The following is a 20,772-nucleotide window of genomic DNA, read 5'->3' as shown; positions in this document are numbered from 1 at the left end:
AGAAGGGTGGTTTTAGGGGGGGAAACTGCAGAGAAAGAATGACATGACGAGGTAATGTACAGGCCTGTGTTATCTTTTCTCAATACAGTCGCGTGAGACGCCTCCCCAGTTTAATGTGATGTGCTAGAGCTTACGCAGTAAACGCTGCAGAGCCAGTGCTGCTTGCAGCTGGCTGATGGAGAGCAATCGGCTATAGAAAACAGCACAGCTACAGTGTCTGTATCAGGACTGTCCTTTGTTCTGAGTCAGGAGGCTGCCAATGAGGTCAGAGATTGTCACAAGATGTAGTAATTTGCATACTCGCTTGCTGATCCGGGAGCAGCTTTGATGAAAATGATCCTAACGGTTTCTGTAAGGGCTGAACCGAGTTTAGCTGATCTTCAGTCCGGCAGATCCAAGCTGAGGCTACTGACTCTCACAAGATAAAGAAACATGTTGTTTGCAGCTATACTACATCTACAGAGTACTACAGCTTGTGACAGGAGAAACACTGAGCAAGTTTTCACAACAGAGCTTTAGCACATACAAGTTCATGCAAACTTATTTTTTGGAAACCACCACAAAACGTCCATTCCTATGCGTGATCCAATGCTTTTTTTCCCCTCAAATTATTTAGGTAATATTGAGTCAAAGAAATGAATGTATTATTTGTATCTGTTATTTTAACTTGGTAGAATTGTTTTTTTTTATCTACGCCACACTACTTCACTAAAGGTGGCAATTTAGAAGCAAAAATTACATAATTTAATTCCCTATCTGTGGTTTAAATTCAAGCTCTCGCTCTATGTCCACATGCTTTGCTTATTTTCTGTTCCTGAAGGTGGTGAGATGAGTTCACTGCATTGATAGTAATACATATACAACACGCTGAATAGAAACAAATTATTGTTGCGATTTTTTTTAGCCCTAGGATGTCTCAAGAGATCATGACGGCAATATTCACTCAGGGACATAATGCAAGAAACTGTGCTACGGCAGAAATTCCACATCACAACATTTTACGTTTCTTTTTTAACCTTTTTTTTCCCGTAAAGCCGGTTCAATTTCTTCGTAAAGGTAAGTTTGAGCTACTCTTCATGCAGATTATAAAAGGTGACTCTTTAACATCTTCTGTGATTTTTTTTCTTCTTCTTCAGATTGAATTGAAAATGCTAACTGATTAATTCTCTTTTCTTTTTAGACAATACATTTTGCTAAATGTTTCGAAGAAAACATAAGCAATACAAACATTTTTTCAGAGAAAAAAGAAGGAAAGTAACAAACTATACAAAAAAAAAAAAAAAAAAAAAACATCTGAAAAATGTTGGGGTCAAACCTCATAGATGAAATACAACTATTGGTATGAATACCAATATGTACAGCAGCCAACCAAATGGAAGTAGATTTGGCACAGCTATGCCAGAACACCAAAATACAATGTGAAGTTGAACGAAAAACAAAGAAAGCTGTTTTATAAAAAAAAAACAATAGAAAAAATAGTGTGTAGTCTTTTTAGATTAAAATAAATATTAAAATTCTCAAAGCAAAATAAATCCACTTCTTTTGGATTCCAACAAACGGAACACCGTAATACACACAACACACTCACACTTTCACATTTTTGTCACACATGAAACATTTAAAACCACTGCTTGTCCGTTTTTATCTTACAAGGTATTTCCTTGAACTCCGTTTTAGTCTTCTCAAAAATACAAATCCTTTGTCCCTTGGCTTCATTCAAAAATGACACCCAGTGACGTCCTGACAGTACTCTGCCACTTTTGTCTCTATTTGCCTTTTTTTGCTGAAAGTATTGCTTTAAGAAATACATTTTGGTCTTCTTTTCGGATGGCAAACTGACAGAATCTCTAATGGTAGCAATTTTTCATTTTTCCTCTGGGTTTCACGAAACTGCAAATGCACACACCATTGAAATCAAGGTGTACATGGGGCTTCTCATGGAGTCTTTTGACTCCAATTTGACCAAAAACCCTACCTCATGCAAAATGTACGCATTCTACAAATACTCTCTGTTAAGTCTTTCATGTGCTCTTCCTTTCCCAAGATGTTTATAACAGGATACATGTTAGTACTCATTATCAGTTTGTTTCTTTTTCCATGCATGCACATTTGGATGAGAGGTATAAAAAGTGTCTACCAGTGGATCTGTGAAAACATCAACGTTCTGACGCACTCAGACGCAGATTTCAATAGGCGTGGCCACCAGCATGCGGCCACCTGGGGAACTGTTTTCTCGCGGCATTCGATCGTAGCTGTTGGTGGATGACACAGAGCTGTTGGTGGAGACGGACACAAAATGGTGGCCACCGCCTGGTTCCATCATGCCGCCCTTAGCCCCGCCACCACTGCCCCTCTCCACTGCCACCGGAGACATGGGAGAGAGAGGTGACAGCGGGGAGAGAGGAGATAAAGTCTGCTGCTTCATCCTCTCCACAAGGAGCTCCTCATCTTCCTCCCCAGATGAAGATGACGAGATAGTGCCTTCCACCTCTTCCCGCGCCCCTCCTCCTCCTCCTCCGCCGCCCACCCTCTCTCCACCACCTCCGCTGTTGCTGTTGCCATTGTTGGTGTTGTTCTCTGCGTCCAGCATCCAGGAGTGGCTGAAATACCCGAAAACCTCTTTGACGGAGCAGCGGCGGTCCTGTTCCACGGAAAGCAGCCGCCGAAACATGCGGAGGGCCTGCTCAGTGAAGCGCCTCCACTGGGACGGCACCGTGTTTGTCCTCCTCCTCTGCCAGCGGATGAACTCCTGGTAGAAGGAGTCAGAGGGCAGCGCCTTCTCCCAGGGGAAGTTGCCAGTCAGCATGCAGAAGAGCAGCACACCGAAGGCCCAAACGTCAGTGCTGTAGTCCACGCAGAAACCCTCGTGGCGGGAAACGTCACAGAGCTCCGGGGCGGTGTATGGAATGGTGCCACTCACCTGCAGGGAAAACTCAACAGGTCAACGCCATGGTCGAAACAAGACAGAATTTTCGAGGTCATAGATTTAAAGGTCCCATGGCATGAAAACGTCACTTTATGAGGTTTTTTAACATTAATATGCGTTCCCCCAGCCTGCCTATGGTCCCCAATTGGCTTGAAATGGTGATAGGTGTAAACCGAGCCCTGGGTATCCTGCTCTGCCTTTGAGAAAATGAAAGCTCAGATGAGCTGTTCTGGAATCTTGCTTGTTATGAGGTCATAAGGAGCAATGTTACCTCCCCTTTCTCTGCTTTGCCCACCCAGAGAATTTGGCCAACCCATGGGAGAGAGACATCATGGCTTTCAAACGAGAAAAGTGGCAGTTGGTCAAGGCCACACCCCCACCCTCCACCTTGCCCCCCCCTCTCTCCTCCTTAATAGCTAGAGAAACAAAAATGGCACATACTAAGGAAAGCTCATTGTGGGACTGGCTCTAGTGGCTGTAATTCTGCACCAAGGCTGAATTTCGGGAAAGAGACTTCAGATACAGTATTAGGGGACCACTAAGGTCTATATAAAAGAGACTTCAGATACAGTATTAGGGGACCACTAAGGTCTATATAAAAGAGACTTCAGATACAGTATTAGGGGACCACTAAGGTCTATATAAAAGAGACTTCAGATATACAGTATTAGGGGACCACTAAGGTCTATATAAAAGAGACTTCAGATATAGTATTAGGGGACCACTAAGGTCTATATAAAAGAGACTTCAGATACAGTATTAGGGGCCACTAAGGTCTATATAAAAGAAGGACTTCAGATATAGTATTAGGGGACCACTAAGGTCTATATAAAAGAGACTTCAGATACAGTATTAGGGGACCACTAAGGTCTATATAAAAGAGACTTCAGATATAGTATTAGGGGACCACTAAGGTCTATATAAAAGAGACTTCAGATACAGTATTAGGGGACCACTAAGGTCTATATAAAAGAGACTTCAGATATAGTATTAGGGGACCACTAAGGTCTATATAAAAGCATCCAAAGAGCAGCATGTCATGGGACCTTTAAATGGTACTCACTCTTTTCACAGGTGAGCCAGCTCGGCGGGTCATGCCGAAATCAGACAGCTTAACTTTGCGGCACTCTCGGTCAAAAATGAGGATGTTTTCAGGCTTGATGTCCCTGTGGACCAGCTTCTTACAGTGCAGGTAGTCCAGAGCGATGGCTACTTGGTGCACACAGCGCTTTGCCACTGCCTCAGGAAGACCAACCTGAAGGAACGGACAGGGGGAGATCACAGACAATACATACGGTAGGCCATATACACCAATGAGACATGCATCACTGTGCTGGCTGATGTTGGACTAAAAACTCCACTGACTGACACTGACTACGTTTACAAGCTGTCAATTTTCGGGTTATGTTCGGGTTAAGGTCACTATTCGGGTTGCGAAAAATCAAAAAACGTTTTTAGCGGGGGGAAAAAAGTTACTCCTGTATACATGGAATTTGTAATCAATTGGCAATATCCCGCGCGTAACGGCGACACGTTTAGCGTCTGGACGTAGCCTACGGACAACCTTAAGACGCAATAACTTTTCGGTCCCCTTCTTATAAATCTCACTATCTCGGTACTTTCTGCCGTCAACAAAAGACATTATATTCATGGTTTTCACCACACTAATAAAGAAATTGGTTTCCTCCTCGCTCCAAAAGTGTGGTGCTGTGCTGCGTCTCGCCATGTTTACCTCTACTTCTTGTTTACTTCTTGTTTACTTCCGGTATACTGCGCGCAGGTTTTCTGCATTGACATATATATAACTATATTATTATAGTATATAATTATTATTATAACTATGTTTTCTGGCGCATACAAGAAGTTCCTCTACTCAAAAGACCAAGATTCCTTGCGAATAGAACATGCGCAGAACACAAATCAATGTTCCTTTTGATGGGGATATGCCAATACGCGTTTACAAAAAGGGGTAACCCAGGTAGCATATTCGGGTTTTTAAAAACCGGAATATGAGCATATTCAGGTTTTTGACGGTGTTTACATGGCCGTGCGCGACCGGGTTATTGCTAATATTCCGGTTTTGAACGGGTTATTGGCTGCATGTAAACGTAGTCATTGATCTAACTTACGCCAGTTACAACTGTCGACTCCGAGTCAAGTCTTGAGTCGGAGTTGAGTCACCATTACCTGAGTTTGAGTTTGAGTCGAGTCGCGAGTACAGAGAATAGCAACTTGAGTCGTAGTCGAGTCCTAGTCCAGGACTTAAGTACTCAACACACATCCAACTTCCAAGTCCTATTTCATGAATGCTCGAGTCCGATTTCATAAATCCTCAAGTCTGAGTCAAGTCCAAGTCGTGAGTCCAAGTCCAGAGAATAGCGACTAGAGATAGACTTGTGTCTGAGGCCAGGACTTGTGTACTTCATCACTGACTCAACTGTGTTTTAACTTCTTAAAAACTTGCAAAAGCAATGATGCAAAGTGCACCTGTGGAGGAATGATATCGAAAAGGTCCCCTGCCAGAGCGTACTCCTGTGCGAACACATAGTAGTCATCTGTCTCGAAAGCGATGCCGAACATGTTGATGATGAAAGGGCAGGGGGACAGGTAGAGTGAGATGCTGTACTCCCGCAGGAACGACTTCAGCTTTGTTGTCTTCTTCTTCAGGAACTTCAGTGCCATTTTTGTACCTTATTGGGCGAAGTGGAGGAAAAATAATTGCATAGACTTTTGTGTTTTTGTTGTTGCTTATTTAAAGCAGCAGGATATTGTTTGTGTGTATGTGTGTGTGTGTATGTGTCCCCTCACCTCTGATCTTGTGAATGACCAGATCCACCTTGCCATAGGTGCCCTTGCCCAGCTCCCTGATCACCTCGTAGTACTTGTTGACCTCCAGCCTCTCCAGGTTCTGGGCTGCGATCAGCTGCAGCTCGTCCAGGATGTCCATGTTGGCTCGAGATACCAGCGGAGAAGAACTCATGCTAGGGACCGCTTTAGGGGACGGACCAGGAGAAAAAACTGGGAAACAGACGCTCAGGTGGGACAGCTAACAGCTGGTATCACTGTACAGAAACGAGAGAGGACACATTTTTTAATTGACATTATAAATTTAAGACATAAAAATCACATTATAATTACACAATATTGAACTATACCGAGGACTCTCTGTGTGTGCATACGTGTGTGTGTGTGTCTTTCAAACGATCCTGCAAGTGCCAAAGATGTCACGCGCAGCACGCTGTTGTGAGGCTCTGTACAGTAGCGGGAGCAAGGAGTTGCTTCATCCCTAGATGGCTCATTGATTGCGGTTCACCACCAACGCTCTGTACAGTAGCGGAGGCGGGCTCAAAAAAGCGATGACTAGCGGCAAATCTAGTATTGTCCGGAAAGAGCGAGGTCTTTTTCTTTTGCGGCCGCAACAGTCACCTCTCTCTGTCACTTCTGACTGAGTTGCAGCAGCGGGCCCACGGGCACATCATGTAGTGGGCCAGCGCCTTGCATGGCAGCTCCGTCACCATCTGTGTATGTGAATGGAGGAATGAGAGGAAAATTGTAAAGCATGTTGTCCGGTAAAATGGAAAGGCGCTATATAATGGTGCTTACCGACTGCTAGTACCAGCTCTACTTGGCTCGGCTCGACTCGACTCGGCTGCGGTGCACCGTCCTCCTTTTTCCATTGCAGATTTAGTACTGCCTCATGCGTGAGATGAGCGTTGCTGGTCGTCATAGTGACGCCACAGGAAACTGCCGTGTCCATGTGGCATATGGCTGTTTGCCACAGCCAGAAGACAAATTTTGTTTCATAAGAAGCTGAAGGCAGGAAAAAAAAAAAAAACCACTGTTGGCTCAACTATTTAAAAATGGCAGGTTTGTTCAGGACACCCCAAGGGGATAAGCCTCTCTTCAGAACTCAAACCTCCTATGGCGCCATTTTGATGCTACAAAACGATCACCCGCCATTAGCATTCCATTGACTGCCATTCATTTTGACGTCACTTTGACAGCGAATAACTTTACATCTGAAGTGTTTAAAGACTCTATTTGTCCATTGTTTATTTCTAAAGAAACACGACAACGTATAAAAGGCTCCATTACCTTGTATCTCACGTTATGGCTCCGTAGCAGACGTTTTTGTAAAAATAGGCTAACGATTGGGTCATAACCACGCGACTTACTGTCGCAGAGTACAGGAGAAGCTCGCAGGCAGTTTCGACTTACATTAGCTGTTCAAGTTTAATTACTAATGTTAACTAGCATTTTAGTTAGCAATAATTAGCCTGTGCCCATGTTATCTCCTTACATATACCTACGTCTCTGCAAGATTGGGAATGACTGAGATTGAGAACAGGATCTATCGGTCCAGTTTATATACTGTCTATGGGACACCCTCGTCTGTCGCTAGCAATGATGATGCAGTGATTAGTGACAATTCTCTCTGACCAATCAGTAGTCTGCAGGTTTTCACATCACCTTTTGGTATCGCCTCAGCTCGCTTGGAACCTCGACGGAGGTGATACTAAAAAATCTGTTGGCAGGTACCAGGGAATTTTTTTCATAATAGAAAATCAAAAAACACATTTTACATGTGAAACTTTCTTGTGGTTTTCCAACATTTCACATGTAAAAATCACATATGAAATATATTTTATATCTGGTAAATTCACATTGAGGCATATGTGGTTTTCCAAACATTTCACATTTTTTTTTATAACAAAATATGAGATTACAGGTATGTTAGACAAGATAACAATGGCATGTTTGGCCTCGTAAGTCACATTCATTGTCACTGTGTCCAGAATGCGGAGGGCAGGCAGCTGCATTAGTATACTCCTTTTCATTTAATAAAAAAAGTTGTCGTGGAGGGATGGAAACTTAAAAGAAACACACGCGCTGTTATGGGATGTAAATAGGAGTGTGTTGGTTTTCAAGGCCAGCGATGGATAAGTCTTTGATGTTGCAGCTCACAGTCTGCTCTGCTGCTCTGATCTGCAGTGTGATAGTCAATGAAAATGCTAATTATCTGCAGCAAAGGCTTAAGTAATTCTAAATGCTGCTCGCCAAGGGGAATGCCAGAGCTGAGCTGTGAGCTAAATCACACACACACACACACACACACACACACACACACACACACACACACACACACACACACACACACACACACACACACACACACACACATACATACACACACACACACACACACACACAAAAGCAAATAATTTTTTCGCAAATCCATTGTTTGCTGCAGTGTGATTATTCTTCATGATTGCTTTTCTTTTCTCTACTCCCTGAGCAGTGATACCTGCCAAATCCTGACCCCTCACTCTATAGATCCAAGCACATGTGGAAAAAATATATGACTTTGCACACACACACATACATACACACACACACACACACACACACACGTACACTTTTGCTCACACTTGGACTGCTGTCATATTTAGAGCACTTTCGTCATCATCAACACATATCTATGTCAATTTATACACAAATTACATTTATCTGATATTGTCCTAAAATCTCTCAAATTGTTAAATCTCTTTTCACTGTCTAGTGGGATGCAGAGAATAAGATTCTTATATGGGTTGAGCAGCTGCCATAACCTGCTATGTAATCTCCACCCATTATTATTTAGTATAGGGGGAAAAAGGCTTTGGCTTGCTTGTGTTAAACCAATCACAATGTCCTTGCAAAATAGATAGCGAAGATAGCAGAAGGGGAGGAGAATTCTGTCTGAACTAGGCAACCATTGGCAGGCTTATACAAATAGTCTACACGGTGAGTCAGACTACCAACTATGTGACACACACACATGCATGCACGCCACGGATGCACGGATGCACGCATGCACGCGCACACACAAACACACACATACACACACACACACACACACACACACACACACACACAAACACACACACAAACACGTCATCCCGTCACAGGCCTCTGAAAAGGCCTCTTTTGGACTGGCAGAGCAGTTGACACCAGCAGGTGAGGAGAGATGAGTCAGTTTGGGTGATAAATGGCAGCGGAGAGAGGATGTACTGTACCTCTCTCCCTCTCTTAAGTAAAAGCTCTCGGACATGTGATAAACACACACACACACACACACACACACACACACACACACACACACACACACACACACACACACACATATACAGGGGGGAGGCCAGGCAGTTGACAACAGAGAAGGCCATTATTTTCTGTCCAGGATCAGAAGCGCTTACTGTGGCACTTCTGATCCTAAGAGTCTCACAAATGCAACTTGTGTGTGTGTTGGTTCTGCAGAGGAATACGGTTAAAATAACAATGCTGAAAATCTTGTTTGACTTCATGATCATGTCTCTAAATCATTACTATAACTTAAACACAAGCTTATAGTCAAGGGAACTGTGAAACCTCAAAGTTAATATTTGCTTAGTTTTCCTTTAAATTTATGTATCTGCATTTTAATTTGATATGCATTTAAATGAATGCTAATGTTGCTAAATTTAGCTAACATGTTTTCCGTAACTATTTTAAAAGGTGATAATGTCAATGTTGTTCTTTCCGCTTGGTTTGGTGTCCCTCTGCCCCCACGAGGCCACCAATTTATATTCTAAATAATGCAGCAGATAAGCCTCCATTATCAAAAGGTAAAGAGCAGTGCAGAGGCTTCCAGTTTTTTTTGTGACAACCTCATTTGTAATTGTAATCGTAGCAATTATTTTATTATCAAAATTGTCATCAAGCAAAAATGATCATATCATAGAGATGTTATCTTGTGCTATGGTCAGTTGTGATCTGCAATTTTCACTAGTTTTGGATGTTTTAAAGACTAAACAATTAAAAATCAATCAATAGATGAATTGATGATGAAAATAAGTGTTGCAAACTCTAGTCATTATTAAAAAAATTATCTAAAAATGCATGTGGTAATGAATTAAACTGACCATTTTATACAAATCCTATTTTTCTCCTCAGGACTGCACCTGTACACTCCCACAGGCTTTCAAATGCAACATACTGAAATGGACACAAAATACATGTTCCTGTGAAGTGACCACAAATCCAGCCCTCCCCTCTTCCTGCCTCCTCCGAGAACAGAGCAGCGACCAGGGACTGCGGCTGACTAAATCCCAGACTGCTTATGCAACCAGCAGGCAGAGCTGATCGGCCGAGCGCATTTAGCGAACCAAGGCGAGGAACACGGCCACGTCCACCCCCGCTGATGAAGCAATACTGCACCGGAACAATTAGAGCCAACGCCATCTTCACCTTTTTTCGGTGACCTTTCAGTTTTCCTGATGCAACGAGCCACAAATACATTTCTGTTTGTGTAAGGAGCAACCACAACACAGACATTAACCCCTTGACGCCTGAATTTATTCACAATTATATAAACAAAATATTATGTGTGTTTCTGGCTCTAAGGTGATGCTAAATTAAGTTGAGATTGTTAATTTGTCTATAGCATATGGAATAGATATAAATTTAGGTATGATGCTAATTAGCGACAACAGGCATTATGGTAAAATTCTTTACAAAATGGTAAAATGAATAAAACACATCGTAGATTTCATTCATGTCACAAAGTTGTTAGAACTTCTAAACTGTAATTGACAAATACATGGATCTTGACAACGGCAAGAAAGAAAACACTCTCCTACTCCCTAACATTGACAGTAGTTTCTTTAGGGTTAGGTGTAGGTTTAGGGTTAGGGTTAGGGTTAGGGTTAATTTCGCTTCCGTGAACCAGATGTATCTCCCACTCCGACCGGTCCTACGAGAAACCAGTGCATGCAAAATGTTCCTAGGTATGTATCGCATGTAAACAAACCGGCATTGGGGGGAATACACACAATATCTCGCCTGCAGTCGGAATGGAAGGGGTTTGATGCAAATTAGCGACAGTCGGCGTTAAGGGGTTAAGCCATTAAATGTAATGCCCACATAGGAATTGTCTTTGGTTTATAAAAAGCTGGCATGACCAGAAGTGACTGACTGCTGCACACACATCAAAGTGTTTGTGTGTTACAAGGCATTGACAGGGAGTGGTGTATTGGAGAGAAAATAATGAGAAAGGAGAGAGAGGCAGAGCGACACACAATGACAAGGACCGTTTAGTAGCAAAGTACCAGCAAGTGTGTGTGTGTGTGTGTGTGTGTGTGGTCCAATATCCCTGCACCACTAGCCAACACCACCTACTGACATCCCCGGTGTAGATTTTTGACCTCATTTACAGCTTTGTCTAAAGGTTAGAAAAATAATTATTCAGAACTCCTCTTTCTGTAACTGACCCCTGACGTCGGACCTTATTGTAATTAGAACTCTTTTACGGCCTAAAACTACATTCAAGCCTTTCTCATTAACAACTTGACAATCCCACATTCTGGCTTTAAAGTTGCACTCCGCCGATTTTATACATGACAACAGCATATCGTCTTCTGTGGCTCTGGAAAACCACCCCTTATGATGTCATGATGACATCATCAGAGTTATCTCATCATGGACTTGAAAACTACACATTTGTAATGGAAAACCTGCGTTACAAACTGAAGGCATGGAGTATGAAAGACCTGGGTGTTTACTCGCCAGGAAGAGTCTAACAAAAGATTATATCACATATATCGCAATATGAGAAATAAAGGAAGGTGTCCATTATCAGGAGTTAATGGACACCGGAGCGTCGGATGGTTGCCTCCGCCAGAGTGAATTAATGAACTTTTCAGCATTTGTGCCGATATGAAGATGAGATGAGAAGGTTGATACCACTCTCATGATTGTACAGAAAATATGAAGCTAGTGGTAGCACACAGTTAGCTTAGCAGAAAGACTGGAAGCAGGGGGAAAAGGCTAGCCTGGCTCTGTCCGAAGATACCTTATGCTTCATTTCCACGGCATGGGCCGACTAGACTTGACTTACTTTTGGTACCAGCTGCTTTTCTCAGTTTCGTTTTACACTGCAGATAATACCCGGGACTCTTAGCTGACCTTCATAGTGACGCTGAGTGAAATGGCAGTGACATCATCTTCAATGTGACACAGGATCGCTGGATCATTCATCAGCAACCAAACAGAGGAATGCTCTTCATCAATTGACCACAGCGTGGCTTTGCGGGCTGCCATTTGAAAAAAAGAATATGGGTAAATAAAGAAAATTGCAGTCGCTATTTGTAAACGGACTGCATTTATATAGTCTTAACATAGTACAGGAACCATTCACACACTGTGGCAGAGGAGGCCATACAAGGTGCCACCTGCTCATCAGATAAACACTCACATTCATTTACACTTGGATGACGCAGCATCAGTAGCAATGCAGGGTTCAGGACTGCAGGGCCAATGATTGAACCACCTCCCAATTGGGTGGGCGACCTCTCTACCACCTAAGCCACAGCCACCCCACCATTCAAAAATGGTACTGATGCATTATGTCCCGTGCTGCGCTAGGGACAGTTCTCTCTGACCAATTAGACTTAGCTCCCTGGGAACCTTGACCAAGGTGTTAAAACAAAAGTACCAGGTATCAGGTACTACAGTATCTACAACTTTTGCCAATGGAAAACCAATAAAGCGCAGTTCCAGAGGAGATGAATCGAGTCAAGCCATGCGGTTACCATGCAGTGGAAATGAGGTCAAAATCTATCTACCTTTCAATTTTACTTCTTGAAGTCTCGTCTTTAGCATGAGGCAACCAGCAGCAGAGACCCCAAGACTTCACTATAGTCGCATTTCCACCAAGCAGTCCAGCCCAGTTAAGTTCTGTTTAGTTCTTTACACTGCGGAACATTTATTTTTTTGTGGATAGTACCTGGTCTTTTTTTTGTTACCGGGACTACCTTACAGTCGAGGTTCCAAGCGAGCTGAGGCGATACTGAAAGGTGGAGTTAAAACACATTTATCATGAAATCATTACTAGCGCGACCTAGGACATCTTCTAAAAACCCAAGATTTTTTTTAAAAAGTGAGTCAAGTCAAACAGAGCAGAGCCACACCAAACTGTGAAAACATTGCATACATGCGGCCAAGAAATAGTTCGGGAGCTATGTCCCTGTGAAGCTGTAGATTAGATTATTTTTACATTTCAGGTTGTGCGCGGAGTAAATAAACAAGATCCTTTATGTTAATTGATGAGATTTAGAGGCATTAGGTGGTGGATTTTTTTCACTTTTGACACCGGCAGGTTAGCTTTTCCCCTTGTTTTTAGTCTTTGTGCTTAGCTAAGCTAATAGCCCCCTGGCTCTCACTTCATATTTAGGGTAAAGATACGAGAGTGGTGTTGATCTTCTCATCTACGTCGGGGCAAGAAAGTGAACAAAGGTAACAAAATGTAAAACTCTTTAACAGCAGGGCTGGTCGATAATCCAATATTATCATGATTCATATCATGGTATCGTGATAATAACCATATCATGGTAGCATTCAACAGATTTCTGACCCCGAGCTAGCTGTAATTTAAACCTAACATAATGGATGAATTATTGATGGTTTTCATTTACAGTTATTAAGAGTTTGGCGTCATGTACCGCATAAAAGTGAAACACATTGCATCTCTGCACCTACATCAAACATCACGTCTCCCATTTTCCTACCAGGTGAAGTTACCACCGCTGTCAGCGAGACGCCCGCTGACAAAGATTGTTGAGCACCGACCGGACCGTCTCTGTGACCTACATTGTGATCTGTGACTCATCATGCTGGAGTGTATTTTCCATGTGTGTGTGTGTGTGTGGTGTGTGTGTGTGTGTGTGTTGTGTGTGTGTTTGCGTCTGCTTTAAAGTGCCATCAAGAAGCTTAAACCCACTTTGATCAGCTGTGTCTTGGGCTCACACACACACACATACACACACACACACACACACACACACACACACACATACACACACACACACAGGGCTCAGAATACATAATGAAATAGTATATTACACAAAATAAGGAATTCACACAGGGTAATTGCAAGGTTTACTCCTACATTAATTGAGAATTTCATTCAGTAGCAAGTTTTCTGGGTGGCAATAATGCAACATAATAGGTGCAAACACTGCCACAACCCACAATTCCTTTGGCCCAGCATGCACTGAAACCAGCATGTGGACGAAGGCAGTCAGGATGTAAACATTATGATCTCCTATTATTTTCAGCATCCAGCATTTCGTCAGGCTATGTCAGGTTGGTTCCCCCCCCCCTGCAGTGTGTACTCAGACCGCACTGACTCTGAGGAAAATCACTGTCACTTAGTGCGTGCGCACACACGCACACAAACACACACACACACACACACACACACACACACACACACACACACACACACACACACACACACACGAGCTGCTGCAGATACCAAAACAGAGGATGTATGGTGGGAGTGGTTGAGGGAGCGGTGAAAGAGATTGTGTTGTGATCAATAACCACCTTCAAGGAGCACAGCATTGTTTTCTGTATGCTGCTGCACAGAATAGGCCGAATCGATCATGGATAACAGAAAATACAGCGTAATGCAGTTATTGTTATTTTTGTAGGCTAATTGCTGTATAATTTAGCAAGTCAGATGCGGGTTAGTCAGGGTGCAGGTGAGGATAGATGAAGCGTAAATCCGGGTTTATTTCGCTACTCACCATTCAATTGGTTCCCATATGGAGGCTGTGGAGTCCGCACTGTCAGTCCAAGCTGCCGGTGAACACACGGGATGGTCTGAGAGCATACTAAGGCCAGGTGAGTCGGGAGGAACGCCTGATCTCCTGTGAAAAGCCTCCGTGCAGCCTTGTGACGGTGGATGTGGCGCCGAGCATCCTGCAGACTCCTCCGGCTCTGCGTCCTATTGTCTCCGCATCGCTCTGTCCTCTAGGATGGGAGGAGAGGGGGATCGCAGCAGAGGAGGCGAGGAGAAGGGAGAAAAGCCCTCCCCCCCTCTCCGTTCTGGCCAATCGCAGCGCTGCTCCGCCGGTAGCCGCCGCTGCTCGCTGTCTCCGTACAGACTATGCTGCATTCAGGGGCAGCAGGAAATATTCAAGAGATGCAGGGGTTTCAGTTCATTAAATGCTACACTATGTCCTGCCATTATCAACCACAACTGTGTAATAGATTTCTGGGGACAACGTTCACCAGATTTGAAATTAATTTCAGTTCACTACTTCCCAACTAGGCTTACATGTAGGCCTAATTAAACTATTTATCTATATTTTACAATAGCTTGCTTGTAGTTCTACAACATTCATATTTGTATAGTGCTTTAATCAGTTAAATTGCCATTTTTGTGTAGGTAACTACTTAAACTACAAACATGAATGATTTTTTTATTCGTATCATATCATACCATTGCATGACATTACTTCACTTCCAGTTACACACGTTACACTGAACGTGAAGTAGGCTACCTGCGTCTGTTCCATAAAGTAAAATAATAAAATAATCGCTGTTTACTTTTAACTTGGCACTCTTATACTTTGTCACATTACTTTCTGCTTTGCTACCACAAATAATTACTAAGGCCAATAAAGGGCGCCGTCACTATTAATGTTAAGGTGAATCATCTGCTTTAACAAACGACCTATGGGAGCGTTTTCAGGAAAGGACAGTTTCTTTTGTATGGCTGTAGAAAAGATGTACTTCATAATCTACCGTTCACCTTTAGTCTTTGATGCAGCGGACGTAGGTTCGACACCAACCTGCGGCCCTTTGCTGCATGTCATTCCCCTCTCTCTCTCCCCTTTCATGTCTTCAGTTGTCCTTTACAAATAAAGGCCTAAAATGCCCCAAAAAATAATCTTAAAAAAAGAAGAAAAGAAAAAAAAATGAAGGTTTCCAACCTCAATGCTAGCTGCCTGCTGAAATAAAGGTTAGATAAAAACAAATACAGTTTTGTTAATAATCAAATCTGGTGCATACCTTTACAGAACCTTTAAATACGCAAGGTTTCATTTTGGTTTCAATCCAAAATCACTTCTTGACTCTTATGACTTCAGAGCTCTGAAGCTGGAGTTTACAAGCAGTAACTGAATGCCTGAATGTCCCATATCTAATATAGTTGGTTTTTCTTTTGGGTGAAAAATCAAATATTATCTGGTTCTGTCTCATGACCGTGGCTTGGTATCCGTATCTCTAACAAAACATTGGTACAATATTCAACTCTGTGGTCCACAACACTACAGCAAGTTAACAGTGATATCTTTGTTCATTTTCTCTATTGAGACATATTTTACTAGTCCTATGTAGGATACTGCACTGCTTTTCATGAGCTTGACACTTAACCTTTGTCCTGATCAGACATATGCTGCAATTGGCTTATTTAGTACTATTTTGTCTCTCAGTGGCGCATTACCCTTGACTGATTCTTTGTAGAAAACAGCCCTCTGGTTACCAAGAGGTTGCATCACAGGATGAAAATAGGGAGGTGCTGTCCCCAGAGGCTGTTTCTGATCTCTCCACCAACATCATCACATGGGCAATAAGTGTCCTGTTTTGCAAGGATTACCGTTCTACAGCAAGTACATAGACTGTGGCTCCAATAGTGTGGTTCACTTACCACCGGAGGCCAGAAAAATAAGAAGCAAGAAATTTGATTATGGATTACTTTCTCTGCATTGTTACCACTCCACAGAGTCTGTATTTTTTTCCTTATTTTAGATTTGGTCAGTTTCTGTTGTTCTTGACCTGGGGCCTCATTTATAAAACTTTGCGTAGATTCTATTCTGAAAGATTTCGTGCGCAAAAAAGTCAGAATTTTCGTACGCAAAAACAATATTCTGATTTATAAAACCTTGCGGCGCACACCGGTACGCACTCTTCTCGTTATAAATACGGACTTGCGTTACAGTATGCGGTCGTGCACGAGCCTCACGCTCCTCCCAAGGTCTTCCCATATTTGTCCTAATAAGGTCCATGTTAATCAATCAATGAATATTCCAGCCTTGAAAGGAGCCCTTGATCACCAATCACGAAACGGAAAAATGGGGGAAAAACACAATTCAGTGATTGTGAGATCGATGTGCTCCTAACAGAGGTAGAACATCCAAACTAAATCCTGTTTGGAAGCCGTAACCCGTGTGTACTGTTCATATTGTTACACAGCCTTACTACTTAACAGCTCAATTACCAATGATATACATCATTTATGGTTCATATTTGCCATTTACCCCTGTGAGATCACATTTATGATCATATGATCATTTTCGTTTTTTGTGAGAAAGGAAATTCAATTATTAAAAAAGTAAAAAATAGAAACAAGATTTTGGATCATTATTGGTGCAAAACAGGTGAAAGTGCTTGAAATGTGACAATTTGGTTACTTGTATGGTAACTGTGTGGGAATAGCAGGTGCAGAAAGACAACATTCACACACAGACACCTACAATCAGACACGACCACATAAAGACGCGCGCGCGCACACACACACACACACACACACACACACACACACACACACACACACACACACACACACACACACACACACACACACACACACACACACCGCATTTCCCGGGGAGATGGCAGGGGACCCTGGCAGCGGTGTGTGTTTTGCGGTGGGAGAGTTTGCTCGGTGTGGGAGGAGCCCCTGCCTCTCCCCCGTTGCTGGCAGCCCCTCGCCGGGCGCCGCGACCGGCTCTGGGTCGGTTTAGCAAGAACGGGATTGTTGGGTTCAGGAAAACAAAAACTGGGTTAGGTTCGGAAAACGGGCATACCATCGGAGTTCACTAAAACGCAGTCTACAAAACCTTGGGAGCATTACGCACGATCACACGTGTGGTCAAAAGGTTGCGGAAAACTGGGAAAATTTTTACGCATGGAAATTCTTTATAAATCCCGACTATTGCGAGGAATGTTGCGACGACAAATTTCACCGTGCTTCACGCAACTTTTTCTTGCGTAACAGGTTTTATAAATGAGGCCCCTGGACAGGACGTCAGATGGACTTTTCTTGGAAGGGTCATAATTGTATCAATGGAGCCTTGCAAGTGGTTAAAGATGAGTTGCTATGTGAGCATTATATAGATGTGTGTCACTATCAAAAGTACAGCTTGTTTACTGTGACAGTGTAATTACCAGGGATGGGAGCCGGTGGTGGAACTGTCCAGTCAGCTCTGCTTCCATTTTATTTAACTTAACCCTCAGCTATAATCACTTCATCAGTCAGTGAGGTTAGGGTGACAGAATGCCTTATTACTAATAATGCCTAGAATGGTCTGTAAGCTTATTCAGTGAATAAAAACCATGAGTCAAACTCATTCAGAGTCATTCAGCTGACAGAAAAAGTATTTTATTCAAAAGGAATGCTAGAGAAAAGGTGAGGTAGGGGGAATAAAAAAATAAAAACATTCAGTTTGTCCACTGACCACTAAAAACCAATACAATTGTACAAATACCAGAAAACACACAGCTGTGTGTAGTTATAAAATTACGTTCGACAGGAAAATGGAAAAGGAATGTGCATTTTTTTCTCATTATCAGGCAAAATAACTCTAGTATCATGGGCACATTAAAAAACAACTAAAATCAGTGTAGTTAGGATGTACTTAAAAAGGCATGAGATGCTTTTAGAATACACATGTTGGCCTGTCATTGTGGTGTGAGTTACTACAGTGCAAAAATCTCCACAAACTTACAAAGGACTTATACAAACAGATAAAGTGCCAGGTTTTTGGTGTGGAGATGCTGCGCAAGGTTCTTAATGCGACACAGGCGGACGTTCTGGGCATCTCCTGCGCTGTACACTCGGAATATGTGATAGCGCTCCTTCTCTTTCAGTGCAAAGTCCAGCTCGTTGGCAGAGAGTTGGATGAATGACTTCTCTTTCTTTATAGTTGACTTCACTTCCACATACACCACCGTCGGCCCTCCTGCAGGTCCAAAAGTGAGCTTAAAGTCGTAGGGCTGGCCGCTCTCTCCGCTCTGGTTGCACCACAGGATGTCTGTGGGTCGTCTGGGGTCGCTACCGTCTCTCCAGTGGCACAGGAAAGTGTTGACCAGCTGCTCCCCCCACTCACCGATCGCGGACACGTCCATCTGGTCATCTGAGAACACCACCTACGCAAGCATAGTACAATTTAGAAAATTCTGCCAACACTCAACCTCTGAGAAACCATCACATGTAGCGAATGTACTGACGGTGGTAGGTCTCTGGCAGGTGAGCTCCATGTCCTCCAGAGTGGCATGTGGAGGCTGGACTTTGTTCCAGAGAGGGAAGTGCAGGCTCAGGGGAGGACGTGGAGTCTCTGCAGCCCCCTGAAACATACTGGGAAGCACCACAGCCTCAGGGATGACGCTGATAGAGAGACAAAGGATCAGTTTAGAGAGGAAAAGAAGGTAGTGGGATTTGGGATTATGTATTGAGCAACAGTAAAAGTCAACATTAGTGTTCTACATAAATGTTTCAGATTGTTCTGGCTGAGGAGAAGAAGCCTACAGGCTGTTTGGAGCAGGTTGGTCGCTGGCTGTCTCAGCAGGATGTGCATCTGGAGGACTCAGTGTTGGTGTGAAGGCTGTGAGGCTTCCCTCTCCATTCTCAGCTCTGTCAGACATTGTGGTCTCACTCTGTTGACTGTACTCTGTCAATGACAGACAAGACCATATAGAAGAATTTAACAAAGGATTTTCTGTATGAATTAAGCCACTACGTGCAGATTTGTTTAGTGTGATTATAGCATCTTTCTTTCATCTTCATATATTACTAACCACAACATTTAACAAGCAATAGCTACTAGTTCTACATTAACCAGTTCTGTGATATATGCTGGGTGACAAACTTTCTAATATGTAAAATGTATGGAGCAAAATCACCTTTACATGCAGTAATTTATTTTTTGGTCACTTGATGAGTTTGTGGGCCAGAAAACCAATACAATCAGCTAAAAGAGGCTAAAGCGATAGCTGAGAAGAACTGCATAGTTGGTGGTAATTCTCTGTGGGTTTATCACTCAGACATGTGACTGGCAAAGGTCCAGAAAGCAGTACAATATATGGAGCTTCTGCATCCACGTACGCCACGCACAAAATAAGGCTCCAGCAGTGAGCTGCGCTGCTTGGACCCCCTAATTACAGGATTTTCCAAGTAACTCTAAACTAGTATGAACATGGGCAGTAGAAGACAGAAGTGTGTTGAATGTGTAACCTGGAGGCCGTGGTGAGGGGTTAGGTTGGCCCGGAGAGCTGAGGACTCTCTGAAGGCCAGACTGATCTGTAGGTCGGCTGCTGCTCCTGAGTGGCTGGTTTCCGTCGTAGCTGCTGCTGCTGCTGGGGCTTTGGGGGATGACATGGCTGCTTCCTCTGGCAGCGGCGTCCTTTTCTGGTTCTCTGTCTTTAGGCCCAGCTGGAGGTGGCCACATCTTCATGACTGCTTCGACCACACCGCCATCTGCCTGACCTGTTGGTACATAAAAGTTGTGGAAATTGAACAATGTAGTTTCCCCATTGTGAAGAAATTACCATGCTGAAACAACCATTTTCTTCTCAACGTACCTGTGCGACTGACTCCCGTATTGAGCATAGATGCTCGAGGAGGCCAGCAAACCAGCGTCTGTTCCCCATCCTCTTGAGCGGAGCGAGAAGGCTCCTCTGGGGAGCTGATGGAGGAGTAACTCCTTGATAGCACTGACATACAACATGTTCAAGGAGTTAAAACCAAAGCAGAAAAAGAAAAGATTGGATACAAGTTGCAAAGCACGATTCCTGGTTCAGTGCTGTTATGCCATAACAGATCTGTAATGAAAATGTCTTTTGATCATATTAATCCCTGTATGTGTGTGAGAGAAAGTGAGTGTATGTGTGTGCTCTCTGCTGCAGTGAGGGATCTGCTCCTCACGCTCTTTGAGCCCTGGCAACAGCTGCTCTTTTATGTCGCCACACGCAACAGTGAACAA

At 43.2% G+C, this 20,772-nt stretch overlaps 2 protein-coding genes across 2 annotated transcripts in view; both read right to left on the bottom strand.

Moving 5' to 3' along the window:
- Positions 1-1,296: 1,296 nt before the first annotated feature.
- On the bottom strand, positions 1,297-14,783 carry bsk146 (brain specific kinase 146). The gene is made up of 5 exons (XM_039787922.1): positions 14,533-14,783; positions 5,735-5,988; positions 5,414-5,616; positions 3,990-4,181; positions 1,297-2,920 (listed from the first exon to the last, which is right to left on the bottom strand). The coding sequence occupies exons 2-5, from the start codon at positions 5,904-5,906 to the stop codon at positions 2,174-2,176; spliced, it is 1,314 nt and encodes a 437-aa protein (XP_039643856.1). The 5' UTR covers positions 5,907-5,988; positions 14,533-14,783; the 3' UTR covers positions 1,297-2,173.
- Positions 14,784-18,141: 3,358 nt separating this feature from the next.
- The window catches only part of wu:fj29h11 (protein NO VEIN), a 49,923-nt gene continuing 47,292 nt past the window's right edge, over positions 18,142-20,772 (bottom strand). Inside the window, exons 42-46 of the mRNA XM_039789159.1 lie at positions 20,372-20,503; positions 20,025-20,276; positions 19,320-19,461; positions 19,022-19,178; positions 18,142-18,940 (exon numbers count right to left, since the gene is read on the bottom strand). Coding sequence (XP_039645093.1) covers positions 18,527-18,940; positions 19,022-19,178; positions 19,320-19,461; positions 20,025-20,276; positions 20,372-20,503 — 1,097 coding nt within the window. The 3' untranslated portion in view covers positions 18,142-18,526. The remainder of the gene's footprint in view (positions 18,941-19,021; positions 19,179-19,319; positions 19,462-20,024; positions 20,277-20,371; positions 20,504-20,772) is intronic.

Source organism: Perca fluviatilis, chromosome 21, assembly GCF_010015445.1.
Source record: "Perca fluviatilis chromosome 21, GENO_Pfluv_1.0, whole genome shotgun sequence".
In the NCBI taxonomy this organism is placed as follows: domain Eukaryota; kingdom Metazoa; phylum Chordata; class Actinopteri; order Perciformes; family Percidae; genus Perca; species Perca fluviatilis.
This window is presented reverse-complemented; position numbering and strand designations above follow the sequence as displayed.